The 27,954-nt window shown below is 34.8% G+C and overlaps 2 protein-coding genes and 2 long non-coding RNA genes across 5 annotated transcripts; 3 read left to right on the forward strand and 1 right to left on the reverse strand.

The window, feature by feature from the left end:
* Positions 1-5,552: 5,552 nt before the first annotated feature.
* On the forward strand, positions 5,553-12,143 carry LOC130463629 (uncharacterized). Its single transcript, XM_056832815.1, has 3 exons — positions 5,553-5,924; positions 8,754-10,098; positions 10,408-12,143. Exons 1-3 carry the CDS (start codon positions 5,553-5,555, stop codon positions 12,141-12,143), a joined length of 3,453 nt encoding a protein of 1,150 aa, XP_056688793.1.
* A 4,353-nt stretch (positions 12,144-16,496) lies between these two features.
* LOC130463950 (uncharacterized) lies at positions 16,497-21,304 on the reverse strand. Its single transcript, XR_008924185.1, has 5 exons — positions 21,170-21,304; positions 20,585-20,632; positions 18,656-18,757; positions 16,868-16,968; positions 16,497-16,738 (listed from the first exon to the last, which is right to left on the reverse strand). It is a non-coding gene; the product is annotated as an uncharacterized lncRNA (long non-coding RNA).
* LOC130463951 (uncharacterized) lies at positions 17,601-21,285 on the forward strand. Of its 2 annotated transcripts, XR_008924186.1 has the most exons (5): positions 17,601-18,066; positions 18,670-18,849; positions 19,834-19,916; positions 20,332-20,406; positions 21,159-21,285. It is a non-coding gene; the product is annotated as an uncharacterized lncRNA (long non-coding RNA). The 2 variants fall into 2 exon arrangements; XR_008924187.1 differs by lacking the exon at positions 18,670-18,849.
* Positions 21,305-22,795: 1,491 nt separating the features above from the next.
* On the forward strand, positions 22,796-26,247 carry LOC110798180 (peroxidase 21-like). Its single transcript, XM_056833569.1, is given in 8 exon segments — positions 22,796-22,948; positions 23,083-23,231; positions 24,361-24,390; positions 24,392-24,559; positions 25,381-25,539; positions 25,541-25,690; positions 25,692-25,815; positions 25,818-26,247. Coding segments are annotated over 8 exon segments (1,008 nt in total). The 5' UTR covers positions 22,796-22,857; the 3' UTR covers positions 25,955-26,247.
* Positions 26,248-27,954: the final 1,707 nt, after the last annotated feature.

The following is a 27,954-nucleotide window of genomic DNA, read 5'->3' on the forward strand; positions in this document are numbered from 1 at the left end:
ATTCTCTTCTTCCTAATCTATTCTATTTCAATTACGTATTTTAAATTAGAGATTTTTATTTTTATTATTGGTTTTTGATTAATTAAACTGTTGGGATCGGTTATGAACACCGAATTTTGAGGATTTATACGTTTGGATTGTTGAAGGAAGTTTTGAATTGGAGTATTGTAATTTTCAAATTTGAATTAATAAATAAAGTGTTGATTTTTGATGTTTTAAATGATTTTTAATGGTGATTTAGGGTTAGGGTTTTAATCTAAGCCTAATGGCTACTTGATTAGCCTAATTAGATGACTAATTTGATTATGATAATCAATTATATTTTTCAGAATATTTTAAAGTCCTAAATTGGAGATTTTGAGTGGTTTTATGCACGGAAATAAATTAATTTCATGCTAGGTTTTAATCGTTCAATTGAGACTATTATTTTATTAATAAATGAATAATTTCTAATTAATTCAAATGTTTTAAAAATTAATAAAGTTGTTGGCCATGGAAATTTAATGAACATGAAGACTAATTAAATTTTATTATTTTAATGATAGGAGGAGATTTCTAAACTAAAGCCTTGATTCACAAAGTGGCCCCTGTATTTAGGTATTCAAGGTACGTACATGTCTAGGGTGACCATCGTTTTCATGAGGATCCATGTGATGTTGTTTTATTGTGATTCATGTGATTTGGATTATTATGGATTCATGTTTGATGTGGTGAACAAGCATGGTTGGATTATTGTGGAACTACGTTTTGTTTAACAAGCATGTTGTGATTATTTATAATCGTTAAGTTTAATGTCAAGCATATTGTTCAAGTTTTATATGCATGTATGGGTGTTTCACATGCAAGAGATTGTTCTAATGTTATTGTACGTAATTAATGTCTAGCATATTTTGAGCCAAATATTCGTGCTTTGTTGCACCATTTATTCTACCCTGTTTGTAGGGTTTGTTTGGGAAGTCTATGTGAATTGAACTAAGAATTTTTCGTGCCTAGTGCACAATCCGCATGTTAATGGGCATGTCGGGTCATCTCAATAGTATATTGAGAAGGAACCATGTGAGTAATATCACTTGAGTCTTGTATGTGTGATCACAAGTCCTAATGGAATTAGAAAGGAGTGTTACTTGGTTGCTTAATGTTATATGCCTTGTGTTGTGTCTTGAGTTCACTTGGTTAGAAAATATTAATAAACGTAAAGTGCAACCAGAACAAGCTTCAAAACTCTTGAAACGTATATACCTCGAGTATGAACAATGGGGGGAGTCTTGCCGGAAAATTTGTACTCCTATTAATGATACAAGACGTTGTTTCATTTTCTTTATGCGCTGGAATTCCGTCGGTATGGTCCGACAAGTTACTTTTATTTATATTTTGGTGTTTGGTGGGCTCCCACACCCTTCCTTTTATGGATATTTCTTTGAGGCACGTTCGAAGCTTATTCTTAATTAATCTATGAGTCAAGAGTCATGTCAAGAGTCGAGTCTTATTTCCATGATTAATCGTTTTTTTATATGGCTTTTGCATGTGGATTACTATTGTGAGTGGGCATGTTAGAATAAGATTTCATTCTAGCTTGTTTGTACTCAACTTTCGCTGACTTCGTGCTCCATGTCTTTTGGTCATGGTCTTTGCCTTAATGACCCTATGATGATCCACCATTGCATTTGCATTGTTAGGGAGTAGATTTTAAATAATAGGTTTGTAGAGATAACTTGTTGGAGAACTTATCTATCACGGGGATGTTGAATGAGCGTTGTTTTTCTCCTGCATCGTTAAACTCTATTATTTTATTATTCTAGACTACGTACTTAAACTGCTAGTTAATGGATTTTGGTTACTTAAACGTTTTGGTTTTGGGTCGTTATAGTTCCAATTTGTATGGAGGCCATTAACTACTATTTAATGTTTTGAAAGTTAGTTATTTCCGCTGCGTAACTCTGGTAATAGCCTTAACCGTTATCACGGTGGCGGTAATACTTTAGTAATTCCTTTATTTTAAGTTGGAAAATGGTTATATAAAGACAAGGAATTATTATGGTGTTACATCTGTAGTTTCATATTTTATACGTGTAGAATGCATAGGTTGAATTTTCAAGATTTTGTGAAGATTTAAATTGTGGTGGCGATTTAAGAAGTGTTGGTTGGTGTAAAACAACGCGTCTTCTGTGAGACCAGTCACACCATCAACTTGATGGTGTGACGAGCGCGAAACCAATAGCGTACCTCCCCTAAAACTATAAAAAAAAGAAACAGATCTAAACTATAGAAATAACATACCTAAACTAAAAAAGTACCTCCTCTAATATTATATATATAAAAAAAAGTAACATGTCTAAACTATAGAAGTAACATACCTAAACTAAAAATGTACCTCCCCTAAAACTATTCCGTATAAAAAAAAAGTAACATACCTAAACTAAAAAAGTACCTCCCCTAAAACTATATAAAAAAAAGTAACAGATCTAAACTATAGAAGTAACATACCTAAACTAAAAAAAATACCTCCTCTAAAATTATTAAAAAAAAAAGTAACATGTCTAAATTATAGAAGTAACATACCTAAACTAAGAAGGTATCTCCCCTAAAACTACTCTGTATACAAAAAGTAACATGTCTAAACTATAGAAGTAACATACGTAAATTCGCAAGTGTGAACTGGTCTCACCATCAGTTGATGGTGAGGACAGTCTCATATAAGAATTTGGGGGTGTAAAATATTTTCCCAACGGTTTGAAAAACATAGTCCTTTTGGAAAGAAGAGAAACTCAATTTCTTCCCTTTTCCTCTCCTCCCATTAATCCTCATTTTTCCAGTTTGATTTTCCTTTTCTCTATAACTTTCTTGCAACGAAACAACAAAGTAAAACTAGTTCCAAAATCTATTTTCCTTGAAAATTTTGAACATGCGGTAATGAAGGCTAGACTTCTATTATGTGAAGTATTTTTCAAACGGTTTACCAAAATCAATATTGTTCTCAACAAATAGATTTTGATTGTTTTCTCATTAAGAGATGTGAAAGCTTTCGTAGTAGGCATAACGTACCTTTTATTTGGTTTCGTAGACGCTGCAAACTTGCAACGTCTTAATTACATATTAGTTAAAATTAAAATATAAAAAATATTACTCCATAGAAAAAACATATATTGAGATGAATCTAATTTTTCCGTGGCATATAAATTTGTTGAAATGATGTACATAACATTGCATTCGTTACATTATCGAGAAGTGATACATTACATATCAATATCTCAAAAATATGTCAAACTCTCTCGATGAAAGCTCTCCCAGTGTTATGGTGGAAACCGCAAAATCGAACGAAGAACGAGATCAATTAATCAGATCAAACAAAAAGCCTAAACGTAAAATCACACAGTACATTTTCGATCGAAGGGAGAATCAAGATGAACCTATGATCGATGCCACAGAACAACCCGTTGGAGGCCACACTGGTAGTAATGCCATGGTGACAACCCCACCTTCCTTCCGGGATATGCTGCGAGGAGATACCCACAACACCACTAGCCATGTGACCACATTGCCCCACATGGAGGATGATGATGAAGCCTCCGACGATGAGATGTTGCCGGAAGAGTTCGAACAAGATGAGCGGTGCCCAGCCATCCTTCTCTCAAAGGAAGAAAAGCAACGTATGAGAAGACCTTGGAAGAACTCTCTGATAATAAAAATGTTCGATGGTAACCTAGGCTACATGGGGCTAATGCGACGCCTGAAGAAAAAATGGAGCATCAAAGGGGAGTTGTCTTTAACAGACATTGGATGCAGATACTTCATTGCCCGTTTCACGAACAAAGCAGACTACAACTTTGTCCTCACACAAGGTCCATGGATGCTTGATGATAACTACCTCACCATTCGAAAGTGGGTACCCAATTTTATTCCAGATGAAAATCCAATCAAAGTCCTCACAGCCTGGGTGCGGATCCCCAACCTCTCAGTCGAATACTTTGATATTAACTTCCTACACAAAATCGGCTCGAAGATCGGCAAAGTTCTACGTGTTGACAAGAACACGGCTCAAGCAGAACGAGGACAATTTACTCGACTGAGTGTCGAAATAGACCTCACAAAGCCCTTACTATCCAAGTTTTGGCTCAAAGGCAAAATATGGAGAGTACAATACGAGGGGATCCGTATGGTATGCTTCAAGTGTGGTAGGACTGGGCACAATGATGGTGAGTGTCCCCTACTAAAAGAATCAAGCAATGAAGATATCATGTTGATTAATAACCAACTTGATAAGATCTCGATCGAGAAACCACCCACCAATCCTAAACAACCGGAATTGGAAGAGGACTTTGGTTCATGGATGTTGGTCAAAAAACCGGTTCGAAAACGAGCTCCGAGGACCGATAAGGCAGGGCAAGTGGCCGGAAAAAATACGATGGCGGCGGCGGCACAGTCGGTCGATAAGGGTAAGCAAGGGCAGAATAATTTGGGTAAGTCCAACGAGGTCAACAACTCAGCGGGGATTAAGGGATTTGGCTCGAGATTCTCGGCATTAATCAATCAAGAGGACAACAATACAGAGCTTATTAAGGAGAATATTATGGAAATTATCTCTCAAAATAATAGTGCTACCACAGAAGGGGAAGTTACCTTCAATACGGTTGACTTGGGATTAGAATCCCAAATTAAAGGAAACTCTCCAAATGCAAGCACACCCTTTAATTTAGGAATCAGCCCTATTAGTCAACAGAATCCCACTATGACCAAAACTGGCTCAAGAATTTATCAAGAAAAAAAGAAAGGCCCACTAAAGAATACCCAAAAAGCCCTAATCCCAATTGATGCAAACATCACCACGCAGCCCGTTATTCCTAACCCTTTGAGCTCCTTATATGGCAAAGAAAAATCTCTAATCGTTTTCAAAGCAAACCTCCAAGCCCCAACACAATCCCAAACAAATGCAACCACCATTCACACAACCCCTCCAGAGCGCACCAACAATGAACACACCATTCCCCCACCCACTCGATGTAATCATGCTGAGCATTCCCCCGGAGAAGACCCTATTTGCAGGACATGTGATGGAGAAGCCGTATGTTTACAAGACGAGCCCCCTGACCCATGTGTTGGAAATTCGGATCGATTCATGGCTAGAACCGACCTCGACACCAGCAGAATTAGTAATGACTCTACTAATTCCAATTGATGTTCAGCGTTTAATAAGGCTAATCAGTGCTGCGTACACGGCCTCACTACCATCAATACCTGTTTTTATGGAAGATCGTACACCTAATTTAGCCCTAGACTCTCTTGCTATCACTTGTATGGTGTGGAATGTGCAGGGTGCGGGAAGTCGTAGCTTTGTCTCGGCTCTCAAGGAAATTGTTCGTGCAAATAAACCCAATGTTATTGCTTTGGTTGAAACCCACATGGGTGGCAGCCAAGCCTCCAAGATTGCATCTGCGATTGGTTTCACTGGTCACACTCGGGTCGATGCTATGGGATTCAGTGGCGGAATTTGGGTATACTGGCAACCATAAGTAGTCACTGTCGAGCCAATCATCCAACACAACCAGCACATCACTATGAATATCACTAGGGTGGGTGCAACCCCGTGGTATTTCTCTGTCGTCTATGCTAGCCCTGACCCTTCCAAAAGGAGAGAACTATGGGATCACCTTCGAGAATTCGCACATACTCACAATGAGCCTTGGCTTATTGCGGGGGATTTCAATGATACAAGAACTAATGCTGAGAGGAGCGCTGCGTGCCCAGAAACCCATCGAAGAGCTGCAAGATTCAATGATTGGGTAGAGGACATGGACTTGATCGAAGTGGAATTCGCAGGGGCGTCACACACTTGGGCAAGAGGTCTAACCCCTGAGACAAGGCAGAGTGCACGGCTAGACAGAGCTCTCTGTAATGCAGAATGGGGAATACGGTTTGAAACTGCTAATGTAACACCCCGACAATTCTCTCTTTTCTAAAACAACATTTTAATATAAAACGTAGAGAATTATCAAGGCATTATCGCCCGTGTGAAAACGTAACGGCTTATTCAGAATTTTGCAGCGGAAAACATAAAACTAACTTTAGGTTTGTAAATAACCGATTACAGGTTTAATCCCAAAAATCATCCAACGAAAATAAGGAAATATAAATAATATGACAAGTTTAAAATCCAAATTAACCAACCAAGTCACTTAGCAAAACAAAACTAAATACAAGCTCTCTAATCCCGATCCCAATGATGCATCATCTTCAAACCTGCAGATGGACAATGCTTATTGATCCTTAGAGACTGCTCACCAAAGATTGGGTCATCACAGGATCAATAAGGCATAGCCATGATCAACATGCACAAGAAAAAGCACGTAATCAGCAAAGCTGAGTACTACATACTAAATCAATAATAATCCTAACATGATTCTATTAAACGAACAATCATAACATGATGCTGATGAAACATAAGTAAGGGCAAACGACACATATTAATTTGAATACCACACTTGACTAGACTAAGCTAGACTGGACTAGACTTTTATAACAAGAGTATTATTTTAATTGAAATAGTCAATGGACTGAGTTGTCTACTAAAAACTTCTTCTTCTTCTTCACTAAGGAAGACGAGGTACGGGCGCGACTCCGTAAACCCCAATGACCTGCGATATCGAGGGACTTTTGAATAAAATAGAACCGGTGATCAATCCGGCCCCAGAAAAAGCCATAGGAGACCCATGACCCCAACTCCTGATTGTCCGTCACTTTAGACGTGCACAGTCTAAAGCTATTGCTACGCAGTTTCACTTTGCATGACTTAACTTTTAATACTTGGTTATGACTCATCAAACATAAATATTATATTCAACAAGTAAACACAACTTCTTTTATCTTTGAATTAAACAAGTGATCACAACGTTCAACCAAGAGCCAATCCAAACTATTTTAATCCTTCCTTTATCCATATTTAAAAACCTTTATTAGGTATAAGGTTCAACTACCAAACAAGGTCCTCGGCCCTTATAAAGTAGTGAAAATCTAAAGAGGAACAACGATCAATAAAGATCTAAACCAATATTAAATAATATAAAGTTCCCCAAAACCACATGCTTGCATCAATATTCCATGCTAACATGATTCAATTCTTATAAATAAAGTTCTATGCTCAACGCATTAATTCAACGACATTGAACATGAAATTCCAACATAAACAAGTTCATAAATATAGTCATCATATTCTCAATACAACACACATCCAAGCACACAGGTATGTACGTACCTTGTGTAAACAAACTAATAGGCCACTTTAACACTTTCAGAAGTCGCCTAAAGAGAATTCTCCGCCTAAAACAACCAACAAATATTCCCAATCAACTTCTAATCACTCACAACAATAACAAAGCATTCTAAATACATCCTAAACATATTTAGAACATTCCGTAACATTGAAACGTGCACATTTGATTTCCTAGCATCATAATTATTGAATTAGTGATTGAAATTCGTTGAAAACTCTTCGCAAACATTATACTTTAAATTTCCAGCAATATAAATTCGTTTAAACTTCGTCAAGACCAAAGTAACATGCTTAGAACATCCCAACAATAATTTTAATAATCCACAATCATCCTACCATAATTTAAAACCATTAAACCCTTAAAATTCATACTTTAAATAATTCAAACTCTTATTTCAATCAAATTATATAATCTGAAAATTAATAATTTAATTATGCAAACATATAAATATGAAATTCGTAAGTAAATCATAAAACTATAAATTTAATTCAAGAAAACATAAATTAAATTAATAAAACATAATTAAAACATGAATTAGTTTTAAGGGTTTAAAATTAACCAAAGAGAGAGGAAGAGGAAGTGCTGGCCGGCGGCAAACAACACACGACAGCGGGCCTGGCGGCGGCAGGGCTGGGCGACGCGGTGGTCGGCAATGGTGGTTGCGTGTTCGAGCAAGAAACACAGAAGAGAGGGAAAAGTTGCTTGCGTGTGTGGAGGAGAAGGATGGAGGCCGACTGGGCAGCAGCAACGGGTGGTGCGGCGCAGCGTGCAGGGGAACGACGAAGGTGGCTGATGGTCCTCGGTGGTGGCTACAAGAAGGCAACACGTTAAGGGAGAGAGAAATTGCAAGGAAGAAAGAAAACAAGGAGGGATAAGGACGACGAAGGAGAAGGAGGTGAGACCTTACCAGTGGCCACGGCCGGTGGTGGTCTGACGGCCTTGGTGGCTGCAGCAACGGACGTGGAGGCGGGAGGGAGAACGGCGAGACGAGAGGATGGAGTTGATGAGTTGTATGTGAGTTGAATGAGGATGGAGGGTTTTGGGTGTTTGGTTTGTACGTGAATTAGAAAAGAGAAGAGTGTAGTTGGTTTTATTGAATTGGGCTTTGCCCAATTGGACTAGGACTAGAATCTAGGTTGTTGAATCCAAAGTGGTTAGGATTAAATTCAATCGAACGTGTTTTCGTAAAACGAATTGTTTCAATGTAAAGTTCTAAAATTATTTTGATTTCATAAATCGTTAAAAATTTAAAATGTAATTAACTTAAATAAATATACGTTAATTATATATTTATTATTAAAATTCGTAAATTCTATTAAAATATAAATAACTATACGTTAAAATATATTAATAAAATCTATAAATTTACGGGGGATTATAGCTAAGGTCCGCCACCTTCCTGCAGTGCATTCAGATCACACCCCACTCTTGATTACTCCTAATGGCTTTGCTCCGCTCCTTAGCTTGAACCGCCCTTTCCGCTTCCAGGCAGCCTGGTTGCTCCATGAAAACTTTAAAGAGTTTGTGGTATCCAAATGGGATAAAAGTAGCCCTTTAATTTCAGCCCTCCATAAATTATCTGCAGACTTGCAGACCTGGAATAAGGACATGTTTGGAAATATCTTTAAGCAGAAAAGAACTCTCTTGGCCCGAATAGCTGGTGTGCAAAAACTCCTGGTTGAGCGTAAGGATCGTGGTCTAATGAAACTTGAAGCTCGTTTGCGCAGAGATTTGGATGAGGTGTTAGACCGTGAAGAAGCTCACTGGTACCAGAAATCTCGAGTTGAGTGGATAAAAAATGGTGATCGTAATACCACCTTTTTCCACTTAAGTACAATTGTGCGAAGGTGGAGAAATAAAATAGCAGCTATAAAAGGAAACAAAGGTGACTGGGTTTTTGATTCTCAATCGGTTAAAGATATTATTGTTGGTTATTTCACAGACCTTTTCACTGAGGAAGGTGAGCCAGAGTCCTTTGATGTGCCATATGATGTATTTCCAGAAATTCCTCAACGTGAGTGGGAAAGCTTGGAAAAACCTTACACTCGAATGGAGATTGAGTTCGTTGTAAAGAACATGGGTGCATTGAAAGCACCTGGGCCTGACGGATTCCAAGCTTTATTTTATCAGAAGAATTGGGAGCTAGTTTGCAGTAGTGTGTATGATATGGTGATCCCAGTTCTGGAAGGGAAGGGGATGCCTGCCAATGTGAACGACACCCACATTGTTCTCCTGCCAAAAATTGAAAGACCTGAGCTCCCGTTGCATTTCAGACCAATCGGCCTATGCAATGTCACTTACAAGATCATCACAAAGGCCATTGTGAACCGCATAAAGCCCATTCTCCCACTGTTAATCTCTAACACTCAGGCGAGTTTCGTTCCAGGAAGACAAATAACGGACAACATAGTCATTTTCCAAGAGGTACTTCATACGATGAAACGAAAACAAGGTGGGAAAGGTTACATGGCAATCAAAATCGATTTTGAAAAAGCTTACGATCGATTGAGATGGTCATTCATTAGGGATACTCTTATGCAAATGAACCTGCCGCTTCTTTTGATTAATGTTATCATGGAGTGCGTGACTACTTCAAACCTCCATGTTCTTTGGAACGGTGAACCGTCACAAAGTTTCAAGCCCGGTAGAGGAATCCGTCAAGGGGATCCCTTATCTCCCTACCTTTTTGTCATGTGTATGGAACGTCTGTACCAAACTATTGAGGAAGCAATCATAGCCAAGAAATGGAAGCCCATCCGAGCTAGTAGAAATGGTCCGCTTTTGTCGAACTTATTTTTCGCTGATGACATACTTCTGCTAGCCGAGGCAAGCTGTGAGCAAGCTAGCTAGTATCATCCAACACTGCCTTAATAGATTTTGTCAAGCGTCTGTCCAGAAGGTTAACTTAGCAAAATCTAGGTGTTATTTCTCAAAGAATACTAGTGATTCTGACCAAGTGGGGATATGCTCTATTCTTGGTATGGAGGCGACATCAGACCTGGGCATGTACTTAGGGATGCCTTCCCTAACACACCGTGTGACACGAGAAACATTTAGTCACATATGTGAGAAAATTGATCGCAGACTCACTGGGTGGAAAGCTAAGTACCTTTCTCTGGCCGGCCGCATAACATTGACTAAGTCTACCTTGACCTCGATTGCTACATACTCTATGCAAACGGCCAAACTCCCAAGAACGGTTTGCATGACATTGATAAGAAAGCTAGGAGGTTCATATGGGGCGGTCACGACGACAAAAGGTGTACTCATCTACTTGCCTGGGAGGTTCTTCAAAAACCTCGCGAACAAGGAGGGGTGGGCATACGTTCAGCGAAGCAAGCTAACCCTGCCTTCCTGGCCAAGCTTGGCTGGAGAACGCTCACAGAACCAAATGCATTGTGGTCAAGAGTACTCCGAGCAAAGTATTGCAAGGGACGTTGCGACATCGATATGTTTGAGCCTAAGAAGGGGATGTCGAATGTAAGGAGAGGAATAACTGAGAATGCGAAGCTACTATGTGAAGGCATGAGGATGGCTGTGGGGAATGGAAATCAAACCCTATTCTGGGACCACAAGTGGGCAACTGATAAACCACTCAGTGACCTAGTAACCAAGCCTCTATCTCCTGATCTTGCGGGTGCTACAGTGGCTGAAATGTGGGAGAGTGGCTTTGGTTGGAGGTGGGAAATCTTCTCTCCATATCTCCAGCAAGACACTCTTAAACTCATACAATCTTATGAGTTGAAGGATGATCCAGATATTGGGGACCTAGTGTACTGGCAAGGTGAATCAAAGGGCAAATTTTCAATAAAATCAGCCCTGCGGATCATGAGACACACAACTGATACTATTGATGATGTATGTTGGGAGACAATATGGAGTGCTCCTGTGCAACAAAGAATACGAGCATTCTTATGGCTATCCTGCCATGACCGCATTCTAGGCAATCTAAACAGATTTAAAAGAAGAATGGCTGATAATCCTAAATGTTACATATGTGATGCAAGGGAGGAATCAACCCTCCACATTCTACGAGATTATCCGGCAGCGAAACTAGTTTGGAGGAGAGTTGGCAGCATCGCTCTTCTTCCTCATTTCTTCACCAGTAACCTGAAAGACTGGATTACCACTAATCTGAACGGCTTGGCTGGGGAAGAGTTGGTGGATTGGCGAACATCATTTGGAGTGGCCATATGGTGGATTTGGAAGTGGAGAAACAGTTTTGTGTTTAATCGCAAGCACGAAATTCCTGTTGATATTGGAGCGTTTATCCAAGTGCGCATTGATGAAACTAAACGCAGCCTCGAAGATCTCACCTTTGAAGTTCATGGTCCAAGGCAGGAACGAGTTGAGACATTCATTAGGTGGAATCCACCCCTAGCTGGCTGCTATTCTTTGAACTGCGATGGAGCAGCGAAGGGGGCTCCAGGAGCTGCTGGTGGAGGCGCAATAATAAGGGATTGTGAAGGAAATTTTGTTGCAGGCCTGTCTGCTAACTACGGGCACTGTGTTGCAATCAAGGCAGAAATAATGGCACTCATTATGGGGCTAGAGTTGGCCCAAAACCTCAGCATCCAGCAATTAGAAGTGCAACTAGATAGTATGGCGTGTGTGCAAATACTTCAAAACAGGGAGCTAACTCATGGAGATTGTCATCACCATATTAACTACTGTCGAGCTATGATCCAGGATGCCCGCTGGATAATTATGATCAAGCATGTGTATCGGGAAGGAAACCGCGTGGCGGATTGGCTAGCTAATCAAGGCGTCGCTCAAAGCAATAGGCTTAACATATTACAATTTGTACCCGTAGAACTTAGTCGTATCTTAGAGGAGGATAGGCGAGGTGTGGCACTACCTCGTTTCGTCCCTCCTTAGTTTATTTCTCTTTTTGCTGTATGTTTGGTTTTCCTTCTCTTGGTTTAATGCCTCTTCTGAATCCAAAAAAAAAAAAAATCGAGAAGTGACAGATTCCGAAGGGGATTTCATAATTGAATCTTTGATCAATACTTAAACCAAAATGAAAAATTATTAGGCGAGATATCACTATAAACTAGACAAATTGTTGGCTTCAGTCCTTATTGCATTGATTATTTGTTGAAAATTTTTGCCTTTAATTTTTTTATAATACAAATGGTTTGTTTAGCCAGTAACATACGAAGAACGAAAAATCTAATATGTATGTGATACATCTTTAAAATTATACTAATAAAAGACATGTTAAACATGAAAAATTTGCTATCATGGTGTCACATGTCACTTTCCTATTTATTATTATGACCACTTTTTAATTTAGATAAATTCGTGAATCGCACGGACCGAAAACTATGGAGTAGTTAACATTAACAATAAGGGTGATGATAAATGTCGCAAGTTACGACAACCAAATGTTGTCGCAATCTTATGTGTCAGAGTTTAATTGGAATATATAGGCATCACGTAGACTATGCGTCATTAGAATATTTTTATAATCAATGTAATATTTTTACTATGAAAATATTTAAATAATGTAGTCGATATATAGAAGGAAGCAAATTAAAAAAATTGTATTAAGATTTTTCTACCTTTTTTAAAGTATAATAGCCATAGGTGATATAAATTAAATATTTTAGTTTTCGGTTTAATCATGACACATAAACATGACATGTCATCATTGTGACACGGCTTAAAAATCGAATGTTACGACCTTTATTATTTTCGTAACAATAATAAAAGTCTAATAGATACTTCGTATTTGATAAATAAAGGCAAATGTATTCTAAGCGGACATCAATCTACTCAAGAATTGATTTATAAAATGGATGTCAAATAATGGTCGACTGATCAACTTGCTGACTCGTTAATGGATAACAATTAGAATTCCAATCATGCATGTCCAGAATTCCAATAATGCTAATGGCAACTCTTACAAGGTTAAATTAGAATTGTATTCATGCCTTGTTCAAGGAAACGGAAATGAAAGCGCAAATTCTTATTTAAATATGTTGTATAATAAATATGGTAGTATATTGAAGTAAAAATTATGTCAAAATGGATAAATATTATTTCAGTATAATGTAAAAGTTATCTATTTTTTTAGTAATAAATTTTTTCGCTTAAATAAAAATTATCCCTTTAAAATCACTAATGATGTATAAAAGTAATTGTGTAACCTTTATGTTATAACGGATGCAAAGAAAGATTAAATTAACGTAATTAAAGAACGCAGAGATTTAACGTGATTCACAAACAATGTGTTAGCTACGTCCACAGGCAGAGGGGAATAAAACTAACGTCCACAGGCAGAGGGGAAGAAAGTTTTATTGATATGAGAAAAAGCTACTTATTAGTTTCTATTCTTAGAAACTTACCATTTTTTGCCGTAGTCACAAACAAATAAAATTGGTGTAAATGAGCATCACGGATTCTATCATAATGTGGACAAATTTATTTAGTGCTCTAGCTAGAAAAACGCAAGTAACTAAAAAAAACGGATTTTTCATGAAATACCCCCGAATTTTGGCGTAATTCACCAAATGCCCCTCGACTTTCAGAAATTCACCAAATGCCCCTCACAAATGACTTAATACCCAAAATACCCTTACTAATGATGCGCCGTTAGTCCTCCGTTAACCTAATTTTCAAATTCACCAAATACCCCTATTTTAATACTTATTTCACCAAATACCCTTATTCAGAAACTTAATTCACCAAATACCAATAACTTAAAATTACTCATTTTGATGCTCAACGGCTAGTTTTTGTGTTTGAAAATTAGCCGTTGCTTATTGTTTGCTTATAAATACTCTTTTTCTGACGGTTTATTGTAGTTTTCCTATTATTTTGTTAATTTCATATCATTTTTGTCATGAGTTTTCTTTCAAAATCATCATCCACACCCAATGAGTCCACATATGTAAGAGTCCCAAATAAATTTTGTTATCATGGGAGAAAATTTGACATCCGAATATCTGATACAACACTCAATCTGAAGCTCCGGTACAACACTAAAACATAAAACACTCCTAAAAACACCTCAAAACGTCGCAACTCTTCAAGAAAATAGCTACTTCTTTTGTACCTTATTCTTTATGTGACCAATTAATTATATTTACCATGCAATCGGAAGGTATTCCTTTTTCAATATGGGAAATATCTTTAACATATGCAAACAGATTAAAAATAAAGCTCTTATTAATTTTATTCTAACGCATATGTTCCAGCTACCTCGGCTTCTATTGCTTCCATGCCACATATTTAACGTTAACTCCCTTTTGTCTCCTGTCTCTACTGCCTCCAAACATCTTTCTTCAATCTCCTAACTTTCTCTCAACCTTACAGTCGAGGCATAAAGGTTTTCCCACTTTTCTTTTGAGCTAGGTCCTATTGACATGGTCAGATTTATGGACAAATGTCTATTTTTGGATTTGAGGGAACAAGAAAAAAAAAATGAAACTAAGGTATGTTCCAAAGCTCATGAACCAGTGAAAAAACATGAATCTTGGCACAAAGATTTGCCTCCAAACTCAAGATTTTCACATCATGAATCCACGTTGAAATCGAGGTTGTGATAAAAATATATGTGTTATTGAACTTGATTTCTTAGTTTCTTTACCATTCGGACAATAAGAAAATTAAGGTGTTAGCTTTAGATTGAATTACTTCAGCTTCACTTACATAAGATCCCTTTGAAAATGGGGTTTTTTGGCCTTTTGCTCAGCTAAAGTGCATTGTCTTTACTGGATGAGGCCTGAACTTATTGGATCATAATTGAAACTTACTGAGTGTTGTATCGGAGCCTCAGATGGAAATTTCCTCCCATAATATTAGAAATTGTTTGGGACTCTTACATATGTGGATTCATGGGTGTGGATGATGATTTTGAAAGAAAACTCATGACAAAAATGATATGAAATTAACAAAACAATAGAAAAACTACAATAAATAGTCAGAAAAGGGGTTTTTATAAGCAAACAATAAGCAACGGCTAATTTTCAAACATAAAAACTAGCCGCTGAGCATCAAAATGGGTAATTTTAAGTTATGTGTATTTGGTGAATTAAGTTTCAGAATAGGGGTATTATATGAAATAAGTTATAAAATAGGGGTATTTGGTGAATTTAAAAATTAGGCTAACGGAGGACTAACGGCGCGTCATTAGTAAGGGTATTTTGGGTATTAAGTCATTTGTGAGGGGCATTTGGTGAATTTCTGAAAGTCGAGGGGCATTTGGTGAATTACGCCATAATTCGGGGGTATTTCATGAAAAATCCGAAAAAAAAAAGTTAGCAAAGGAAGTACCATATAATGTAACCCATATTAAGTAATACGGTTATACGGAGTATGCCTAGTTTTTGTGTCCAAGTGATGTCCCAAATCATTACTTAGATAATTGTAACTATACTTTTTGCAAAAAATAACCATCATTTTTTTTGTTAAAACAATTAGGACAATTTGTTTTTTACCACCTACAAAAATCGAAAAATTGTTTTTTACCACCTAAAAATTTAAAACTTGTATTTTACCACCTAAAAAAATAATAAAACTTGTTTTTTTACCACCTGAAAATGAAAAAATAGATGAAACTTTTATGTATGGCTAACTAATTCAATTTCCCTCCAATTGTTTACACTCCTTGTGTGATTTTTTTCAACTCTTTCATCATTCTCTCTTTACTTCCAGTAAATTTCATTAATTTTGTGAATTAATGGTGGTGAAAAATTATGTAAATTAATGGAAGATAAGGAAGCGGGTGAGAAGAAGAGAGTTAAATACATAAAATCGTGGAAGAATAGAACATCTCAGAAATATTACCGTTATTGTGGCTTACCACATAACATTTTCATCTACTTTTACATCTTCCAGGTGGTAAAAAAACAAGTTTTAAAATTTTTTAGGTGATAAAAAACAATTTTTCGATTTTTTTAGGTGGTAAAAAATAATTTATCCAAACAATTATTCTTTATTTTGTTGTCATTTACTATTTTCCGTTTGCAAAAGATACTTGTGACACAATATATAGTCACTAGTATTTTATGCACGCGATGCGCGCGTGAATTTTAGAATGCATGTAAACCAACTTAATAAATCAATTTTCATTATCGTAGAATAACTATCTCTATATTTTTTTCAGAAAAGTATTTTTAACCAATAGTTTAATACCTATTGGAAGATTTTATTACAAACGCATGGTTGAAAAGTTTTGAAAAAAAAATATTAGCACAATATAAAAAAACATACACAACATTATCAAATCCTAGTTTTATATGCACGCGATGCGTGTGAAAGTATGAATTAAAGTTAAAATTATTTTGTTACAAGTAACATATCTCAACGAAAAATCAGAATCTCAGTTATGCTCTCCAACATTTAAAGAATTCTCTAAACCCTTGTATAAATCAGCATGTATCTTATCTTGGTTGAGTGCAATCCACCTCAAGTTATTCGCTTGCCTTTTGACACAGTTATCGACAACAAATTGTTGGAGTAGACAACTGCCCGTCAAGGTTAGATAATCAAGATGTTGTCGCGTCAATAACACAAAATACTTGTTTTGGTCAGAAAGATATAAGTATAAGATTTTAAGGATAAGACGGACAAAAATAGTTATTAGAAATATGCACCTGAAATGTGTATGCATAGAATTCTCGGCATGTCAACGTTTTACCAGTCGAACTTCTGTTTAAATCCTGCCGTAAGAACCATAAGGAAACAGTAGCGGATACTGCAGTGGGTCATAATAACCGACATTATCTTTGATATAACTCAATTGACCAATTACTGACTCTATCATAATATCCCTATCAAAATCAGTAACAAACTCGTAAATTAAACACCACAATTTTGTACGACTTATATTGGAGAGTAGATAATGTAACTTAGTCACTAATTAATTTGTTTTAAAAAGATTATTTTATGGTTTTATTTAAATTAAAATCAAGTATTTTCTTTTCCATTAAAACGGAAGCTTTAATTTAAAATATAAAATAAAATGAATATTTTATTTTGATTCCTTTTGTTTTTCGTTTCCGCTAAAACGAAAGTTTTCATTATGTAATAAATTAAATATTTTATTTTGATGCCTTTTGTTTTTCTTTTCCGCTAAAACGAAATTTTTAATTCTTTAATAAATTAAATATTTTATTTTGATACCCTACATTTTCTACTTTCAATATCTTTTTTTCTAAATCAGTAACAAACTCATAAATTTTAAAAAAAACGATGATAAATTGGAAATGGATAATTAAATTTTTTCGTAACTTAATTTTTTAAAATTATTATTTTAAGATTTATTTAAATTAAAATAGATTTTATTTAAAAGGCTTTAAATTAATGTAGAATGATTAGAGATTTTCTTATTATGTTTGTCACCAAAAGAAATAACTTTAATTTATTTTAAATTGAATATAATTAATTGGATATTTTTTTTTTCAAATACCTTTTATTCACAAATGGTTCTTTCTGGATCCCTCTTTCTTATCTCCCGTTTGTCCTTCTCTTTCTCATCTCTTTATCTCCTATCGTCTATCTCCTTTCTCTCTCATTTCCTGGATCCATTTTCTGGATCGTCTCTCTCTCTTTTCCCTCTCTCAATTTCTGGATCAACTTCTGGATCGTCTCCCTCCTTTCCCTCTTCTCTTTCACTTCATATTTTCTCGATTTGTTGGAAACCACAGAAAAAATCAACCTCAATTTTCCAAATTTGGAGAAAACTCACAAAAGTAATTTAATTAATTCTGGGTTTTATCAAGTTCAATCAACTAATGAGGAACAAAAAATGGCGATTAGAAACCCTTGGATCTCGCACGCTTTAGCAGATATGGTGAGCAGAAATACTTTGCATTTGATTTTATATGTTTTTTTTTCGATTGTTTCATGGTGTATACTCATTATCTTTAAGTGTTTGGTAAAATGATTGGGTTTTCATAGGGTTTGTTTGAGAAAATTACTGGTTTGTGAAAATTACTGGTTTGTGAAAATTGTTGGTTATTTAGGATTTAGTTTAAGGATTGATTTCACTAATTTTAGCTAGCTATATATCACAAATAGTACAGATTCGCTTTTTGTGCAAATGATCTACATAGACTTTGGAAGTAAACTTTAAAGGAGGTGAAAAACTTAGTTACAAAAGATAGATGGAAAACCAAGCCAAAAAGAGGGAAGTAGAATGCAAATCTTTTAAAAAAAACTTGGTTATCAGCAGATTACACTTTCATCAGCATTATCAGTGGCATCAGATGCCAGGATTAGGTGTGATTGAAAAGAATATCCTTCTCTTCTTGCTTTGTAGCTGTTGGGGTTTTCAGGCTATGTTTCTCGTGGATAAACACTCACATGTCATAACTTTGATGTCAATTGTGTGAATGTTTTAAATGATTAAATCATACCCAAAAAATTTGCTAAGAACTAACCTTTTTCTTGTCAGGACCATACTTCTCAAATTTCACTAATCCATCAATTAGAGCAAAGATTGTATGGTCCTTGCCAATTCCAACATTCTTCCCGGGATGAAACTGAAATGAACATGTGATGTTAGAGATCAATATTGTGGAACATCTGTTCAAAAGACTATATAATCAGCATAAAAGAGAGTTGCAATCGCACGGTAACACACAATTTTTCTTATACTTGACTACCGGCTTAGTGTTCATAAGGATTCATCTTTCTGTTATATAATTGACATGCTTTAAGAGTTATAAATGTTAGCTGGGTGGACAGCGAGCAGGATAGGATGTAATACAATTAACGTAGCACCTTGAATCACCATGTCATGGGGCTTCTCATAAGTTTAAGTAATCATAAGTTTTGAAAAAAAAATATTATTGGATATAGACTTATAGCTAGCTTGTGTAAATCAAAACTGTTTAAGTTTCGGTCTTCTAAAAGTTCCGTTCTTTTTGTCAGAATAGACGCTAATTTTTTCATAATTATGGGTTTGCTTAAAATTATGGGTTTTAAGGAGAAAGAATGATGAAGAATAAATCAACTCATTCAATTTTTGTGTGCGCGTGAGTGAATGTTGGTTGATCAAGACTGCATTTTCCAATTGTGTAGTTCTCAGCCGCCTAAGACGAACTTAACTCTTGAATGTAATTGAGGATTTTTTCCAATTATGATGTACGGAGTGTTGTTTTTGTCAATGGAAGTTGTTAAAGGTTAAGGGGTGTATAAGTTATCAGAAAGAATTATGGGTTTGCTTAATTTTTTTCAATTGTTTCTTGCTCATGTCTTTGTATTTGTATGTATGTATGATAAACAAAAGAAGCTTTAGCAGGCACTGTGTTGCAGGAGTTTCTGACATTGGGTATAAATTTTGTTTAATTAATTAGAAGGAATGTGGATATTAATGTCTTATTTATTTATGTGTTAATTGTTACAATAACTCATTTTTTTAGTGGAAATACGATGAGATATTGTTGTAAACTCTTGGAGCTTATGGTTTCTATTAGTGAGCTCTCCAAGTACTCTACAATTTGATTTGTAGTTTGTTAGAAAGCAAGTTGTCTCCGTAAATGGATAAAATTGATTTGCATTGGCTATTGCTTTGAGAAGTTTCTGGTTCTAATATTTTCGTGTTTGATGTTTTCAGGACACTGATGTAATATGTCACAAAAGCCGGTAAATTGAGACCTACATCCTAACAAATATTGGGTTGAAGGCTCGCATAAAAGGGTAAGGATAAGGCCTTCTCGTTTACTCTATTTATCTCTATTCCGGTAAATAAAGGCCAAGGACTGTGAGGTGTGATAATTCAATCTTCTCGTTTACTCTATTTATCTCTATTCCGGTAAATAAAGGCCAAGAGTGGAGTTTTAGATTATCTAAGCTAATCTTGGTTGCTGTTGAGTGTAACAATTAACTTGAAACCCATGTTTTCCTCTTGAAACCTTCATTTAGTTTGGTGAATCCCTCTTGAAACCTTAATTTATTTTCCTTTCTTTATTTTGGTGATTTTTCTCAATTGGCATTCAATAGGGTAATTACAATAATAAAAGGGTTTATTGGTGTCTGCGTATACTTTTTAATGTAACTTTTTTTTGGGTTAATTTTGTGTGGATTTTCTGGGTTATTGTATATGCATTTCCAGGAAATCGAATTTTGGGTTTCGATCATATTGGGACGGATGGACTCTGTTGCTGCAACTGTTGACGATAAAAAAAAGGTGGGTTTTTTTCTCTCTTTCTTTTATAAACTAATAGAATATGAAATTAGAGATTAAAATCATACAACATCTTATTTAATGAAAAGCATGATGTAAAATCTGTAATAATTAATTAAAATCAACAGAAGCATGCATATTACTATTTATTTTTTGTTTAAGAGATTGATGGGGAATATACCTTGTGTCATTGGTAATTGTATGCGTGGTGAACTTCAAATCGTAAAACCTGCAAAAACCATTATTTATTTCAGATTTTCATGATTTTGATCAAATTATAATCTGTCAAATTAAATTAAGCACTCTGAAAATTGGTAAATTGATTATAAACAATATCATAAATTTATAAATTGGTTTGACAGATGTGGACATTTAATCAGATGTTGGTAATCAATTTATAAATTTTGTAATCAATTTATAATTTTGTTTGAGTGATATGGACATTTAATCAGATGTTGTTAAGAAAAAGCTAAAAGCATGAATAAAAATCTGAAATAATTAATTAAAAACCGAACTTAAAATCCGCAAAAACCATTATTTATTTCACATTTCATGAATAATTAAAAATTAATTAATAATCAATTTCATTGCAATAACCAATTTCATCTGCAAAAATAATAATGAATAATCAATTAGGTTGCAATGACCCGTTTTCTCTATAAAATTACAAATCGATGCAAGTCATGTATTTTTCAGTCGAATATTTCCATTAACACAAAATTTTGTTTTTATTTTGTGCATGAATCAATGAGAAGAGTGTACTTACCTGTATTGGCGGTGGTGGAGCTTGCTATCAACGAACTCTCTAATGGAACTCGGTTTACAATGATTTGATGAATGAGAAAAAGATAATTAGTAGTTTTAGAAAATGTAATCAATTTATAATTTTGTTTGATTTTTTTCCCTGACGTGAGAGGTGAGAGATTGTAGGGATTTTGTTTTGGAAACTGTAATCAATTTGTAATTTTATTTGGTTATTTTTCTTTAATGACGTGAGCTGAGAGGTTAAAGGGAGAGATTATAGGAATTTTTAAATCCCTTTCCTGATTTGGGCGAGAGATTAGAGGGATGTAGCTCAGTTTTCAAAATTACAAAATCTGTTTATACAACGTACTTGTAGCTGGGTGAAAGTGTGAAGGGTGTTATTGTAAATTTCTTGGGGGACACGAAAAGTTAATTTACTTAAAAGCCCTCAGGAGCTGGCTTATATAATAGAGATTAGTGCACAAATATATAATGAGGTCTTGGGTTCGAATATTTTATTAACTACATTATGCATTTCTAATTTTGAATTATACGTGGATGACATGGAATGAAAGGAGGAAAGCGCCACTTGATATGCCATATTTTCTTAAAAATGCCTTTTAATATGTTAGTATAGATTTTCATTGTACACTACCTACCTTTTAGTTATACGTACTAGTCCTCTGTGCACGCTTTGCGTGCGTAATTTATTTTTGGTGTAAAGAGAGCCACAGAGGGCAAGGCGATAAATGATGTAGACGGAATCGATCCAGGTCTTGGGTACCACCCCTGAAGACCTGAAGACTTTACCAACTAAACTAGTTGATATCTTATGTGAATCTTAATTTCTGTTCCTACTTAAATTTTGTTATTGAAATAATTTTAAATTATTTAGTATTTAATGAGGGTGCTTTTGTCTTTTTCCATGAACACCAAGTCTTCCCAATATCCCTTATAGAATAGAGAAAAATGTAATGTACTCAAATGTTCACAATTGGATTAAAGAAGACAGCTGGGAACATGTTGTAGATGTCAACTAGTTTAGTTGGTAAAGTCTTAATGGGTGATACCCAAGATCTGAGATCAAATCCCGCCTACACTAATTGTCGCCTTGCACTGTGTGCCTCTCTATACACCAAAACAATAAAAAGATTGTGAACATGTTAAAAAAATAACCACTAAAAAAGATTATTATTATAAAGTCTTGTAAAATTAAAGATAGTCTACCAGTTCTCAGTAAAATGTCAGATCACATGTCAATTATCTACCTATTGAGCATAGCTTAATAGTTATATAAGTGTCGACACGAGAACAACCTAAAGATGAATAGTTAGGAAAAAACAAATTTGGAAGTTGTTTTTGGAAATATCTTGGAAGTAAAAACTAAAAAGTACTAACACTACTTACTATAGTTTCTAATATTAGTAATTCATAAATAGAGATTGATGTTGCCAAATTGTAGTAATAACCTTGTACCGTACTAGCAGTCTAGTAGGGTCACTGGTCACGGACATTTTGTTAGGCATTGGGTCAAGCTTGGTGGCGTACTTGTCTAGAGAAAATCATTCATTAATAAAATTAAATACTTCCTTAATAATTTTTTGTCTTTTTTTCATTTTTTCATGAAAACAAACAATTTTTTCTTGTCCTATTTAATCCAATTGCTTTTATACTAAAGTTATAGAGCATTATTTCAAGCAATAAGCCAAGATGCACAAATCTAGTGCCATGATGATCCACTCTATTCCCGTCTCAACCTTCATCCTTTTGCTATTGCCATTCTTTCTACAATTTCATTCAGGTAATTATAATATTTTTTTATCACGGCGAGTTTCTATATGCTCGATCTTGTTTTGCTAGTCACGTATACTATTTTAATAAGTAGAGTGAAATTGTTTTGTTTAATATTTTTTTTCCTGTCGATTACAAATGCAAGAATGGGTGAGCTTATGGTGGATTACTACTCCAAAAGTTGTCCAAATGCAGAAAAAATAATAAAAGATCAAGTATTGAAACTTTATGATGAGCATGGAAATACTGCTGTATCTTGGGTTAGGAATCTATTTCACGACTGCATGGTCAAGGTATTTTTCAAATATATTACTTGTATTCCTTAATTACCCTATTTTTGACATTTGTTAAACTGTTCTACAATGAAGTATAAATAAAAACTGCAAATATCATCATGAAACGGATCGAGGTATTATTACCATTTGATTTATTAATTGTTAGTTTGTATCTATAAATAATATTATTGCTTGTTGTAACTAATAACGGTAACATCAATCAATTAATACAAAAGACCCTACTTATTTGTCGATTGTTGAATTTGGATATCTACCTTAATTTTTTTAATTTAATTATTCTAAACATAATTTCGAAGTATAATTAACACGTTATAATTTATTTCATGATGGAGGTACTTTTACAATAACAAAAAAAGTTTCTGAAATAAGTGAAAAAAATAAAACGATGAGTACAAAACCGAAGTCATACAATATGCTTTTAAAAAAAGAGTTCAAGAGCATGTTTAGTATAGTGTTTAACTGTTTTTAGGTGATGGAAATGGAATCACTTAACTGAAGTATATTTCTAATCACCTAATGTTTAGTATGAGAGGTGTACGTGTAATAAAATTGTTATCCTCCTCAATCTTCAATTTGTTATAGGTGATTTCTTTCGTAAGGTACAATCATGTAATGGTTATAGCTAACACTACCCTTTTCATTGTTATATATATTTTTTTTTTCAATTTTCTTTCCTAAATATATACTCCGTACAAACACGCCATAAGTACCTAATTAATCAAACATGAATGGTTAATGCTCTTAATTTAATAATCTAAAGGTCTTGCGCGCACAAGGTGTACAATAAATTTATTGTACATCAAGATAACTTTAACCCATTTTTTTGTAACTTTAACCTAGTTTTGATTAACTTTTATATTAGTAAAAAAAAGTTGATAGAAAAACATTTTAAAGGATTAAATGATTAATTTTATACATTATTAGTGATTTTGAAGAAATAAGTTTTATTAAAATGAAAAAATTTATCAGTAAAAAATAGATAACTTTTACATGTGTAAGCATAACTTTTAAGCATTTTGAGTTAACTTTTACTCCGTTGTACAATAATTATTGTACAACCCTTGTAAATAAGAATTTGTGTTTAATAATGTGTTTATTGAATTGTTTCTTGTTTTGTTGGGAACAGTCATGTGATGCATCACTTCTTTTGGATACAAACATATATATCAATGGGTATTGAAACAGAAAAAAGCGATTCAAGAAACTTTGGAATGAGAAATTATAAGTATATCAAAACTATAAAGGATGCAATTGAGAAAGAATGTCCATCCACTGTCTCTTGTGCTGATATTATTGCCCTTTCTGCAAGAGATGGCGCTCAACGGGTATGCTTCCTAAGCTACATTCTTTTTAATGTACACTTTTTTTTTTTTAAATACTCATAGTTGTTAACCTATTCCTCTGTTTTTTAAATAGTTGTAAGTAACCTATGAACCTATCCTCACGCATGTGACTTGAGTAAAGAAGATAAACGGACAAATCAATTATACTCCGTACTTGACTTGAACTATAGTTAATTACCTCCTTTTTCCCCTCTTATCAATGTTCAAGTTTATTTATATTTTACCTTTAAAAAAAAGTTATTTATATTTTCAAATAGGTTTCTCAAACTATATATGTGACATATGTAACATGCATCCAAATATGTTACAACTATTTTTTTTTTTAAGGGAATAGGAAAATTATCATTAATAAATCGCCATACGGCATTTATAACAATAGTTAGCCCTAAATAACATATAATCTAAAACATTAATATGAAATTCTTGATTCAATTTACTAGCATGCACGTTTCGGAACCGCTTATTTGATATGGTAATATTCCAACCATAATTGACTTTCGATAACTCAATATCTTTAATGCCTTATGTTAGCAATTGAAACCTGATCTTCATCTTGACGTTCTTGATCTCCAACCAGTAATATTCTTCCCAAATATACATGGATCTACCAAATAACCTAAGCTCGAAAGAAAAAAAAGCAAGGGAGAAAATTTCCTCGGCAAGGAGGAATCATTATTATAACCTAGATATGTTACAACTACTGTATTAAATAAGCTGGTAATATTCAAATTTGTTTATATATTTCGCTATCCTATTAGCAGACTCCTAGTATGAGCACATGAATATTGTTTGAATTGGTATAGCTTGGAGGACCACATATAGAGATGAAGACGGGAAGAAGAGATAGTAAACAAAGTTATGCAGCAAATGTAAAAGACATGATCCCAAACCACAACGACTCTATATCATCCGTACTATCCCGGTTCCAATCAATGGGCATTGACGTTGAAGCAACCGTTGCTATATTATATTTTAGGTGCTCACTCCGTAGGAAGAGTACATTGTATCAACCTCGTAAACCGGCTCTACCCGACCGTGGATCCAACTCTCGACCCTGATTATGCTACCTACCTTAAGAATCGGTGCCCAAGCCCGACACCAAACCCGGATTCAAAGGATGTACGTGGTTTATGCAAGAAATGACCATGAGACGCCCATGATACTTGATAATATGTACTACAAAAACTTGCTTAGCCATAAAGGGTTGTTGTTGGTGGACCAAGGGCTGGTTTCGGATCCTTCTACGTTAAGAAGATGGCTGCGGATAATGCGTACTTCCATGAACAATTCTCAAGGGGGATGATTTTGTTGTCTGAGAATAATCCTTTAACGGGTAATCAAGGTGAGATCCGAAAGGATTGTCGATATGTTAACTGAAAGCTAGCTACGTTACTATAATTAATTGGTTGCTTGATAATTAAAATTTGATATGTATGGTCGATGTTATTAATTACAACATTAATAATGTGCGTTACGTACTGTCTATTGTTTATATACTACCATGTACGTGGTATGTGCTTGGTGTGTGTCTGTGTGATCATGTCATCGGACTGCTATACAACTCTTCTATTAGAGGTTGTACTCGTTATATATGCACGTGTTGTACATCAATACATGTGCGTCAATTAAATAAGAAATTAATATTATACGGAGTACTTTGTATTTCTTAATGAAGGGTAGTTAAGGGAATTCTTATTTTTTACTCCACCCTCAAGAGAAGATTCATGAGATATTTTGTACCATCTATGTGCCTAAATGAGTCCTTAATCACAATTATGTTTTAATGAAATACAATATATTTTTTTATAAAGTCAAAGATATTTCAATCAGGATTTGTGTATATATGCTTAACAAAAATAACATCATCTATTCAATATCAGCTTATTGCTAGCAAGATAGAAAGTTTATTTTTAATTTAAAAATAAATAAATTAAGTAAAGGGTATAAATGATACGAGTAGTTCACATTTTTGACGTCGTTTCAGGCGTTCCTTCATATAATATAGATTCACAAGCGTCATCATTTTTCCTGAAAATTTGAATCGTTTCATTGAAAGGGGTAATTTTCTGTCCAACCTTATTAATATCAAACTATTGCGGGTTGGCTTGATTCAGACCTAAGACTCCGTTCTTTTCGACTTCTTTTGTCTGAACTGAAAAAACATATTTTGTCTGAAATAAACTTATTTGAGTGTGAAAATTTATGTAAAAAACTTATTTTTTCTGAACTTATTTTAACCGAACTTATCTTAATGAACTTATTTTGTCTGAAATAAGTCAAAATAAGTCGAATAGAGCATAATCTAATTATTTCAAACCAAACATCCTTTGGACTTAATTTTAGTTCTTTTCATTTCAGTTTAGTTCTGCTTCATTTTGTTCCACTAATTTCAGTTCAAAAGAACGACATCGTGTTCGTCTTCGTCTTTAGTGATCTTGAAGGAAATATGTCTTTCAGCCAAAGTGCATTGGTCCAATACTAAGGTTTAGATTAATTACCGGAATAATTAATTCAGTGAGATCAAGTGGTAGGAACAACTAGATGGAGCAATGCTTCTGATCAGTGAGTTCTAATCCTTAGGCTCACAACTTACTTTTGACTGAACCTACAAGGTCACACCAATGATATATAATAGATCGCCGATATGAATTGGAAATTCATTTAATGAATAATTGGAAATTTTCGGAAAAACATAAATAATATGATAAGTCGTTGGATCGTAATCGTATATCGTATCGGTTATATCGTGGGATGGACCGCACGAATAATATAATCCTATTGTACGACATTAAATCATCAAGTACTATACGATAAATAATGCCCGCAAGGCCATAAGCGTGCGTACAAAGGAGCGAGCAACGCTGCCAACCCACGAGCCAAGCACGCAAGGCCCGTGGGTACAACAACCCGTGTTACGATCGAAGTAACAACATAGCAGTAGCAGCGGCCGCGAGCCCGTGCAAGGCCCGCTCGTGCGTTGTGCCTATTTTTGTTCGGTTGTGCGTGGTTGACCTTGGCCTTGTGTGTTTACCTCCGGTGAGAGGAAAACCTTAATAGTGAATAATTTCCTCCATAGACAAAATATCTTGAGAAAGTTCTAAGCTAACGGAATCAAGGTGGATCCCGGCGTGTCGGTGGACTATTGTAGAGGAACTACACGTGTAGTTCTTGATCATATTCGTGAGGTTAGTGTGTGAGTACAAGCATCAAATGTATGTTTCGTTTAATTCATGCTTTTATATGGGTCTTGGTTTCGGGATTGTATTTATGCTTTGTTAATTAGATTAAGCATAAATTTCAACCGATCTTATTTTATTATTTTGTTTTTTTATTATAATGTTAAAAATTACTATTAATTTTATTGTAATGTTCATCTT

The sequence above is a fragment of the Spinacia oleracea genome, chromosome 6 (genome assembly GCF_020520425.1).
Source record: "Spinacia oleracea cultivar Varoflay chromosome 6, BTI_SOV_V1, whole genome shotgun sequence".
NCBI lineage: Eukaryota > Viridiplantae > Streptophyta > Magnoliopsida > Caryophyllales > Amaranthaceae > Spinacia > Spinacia oleracea.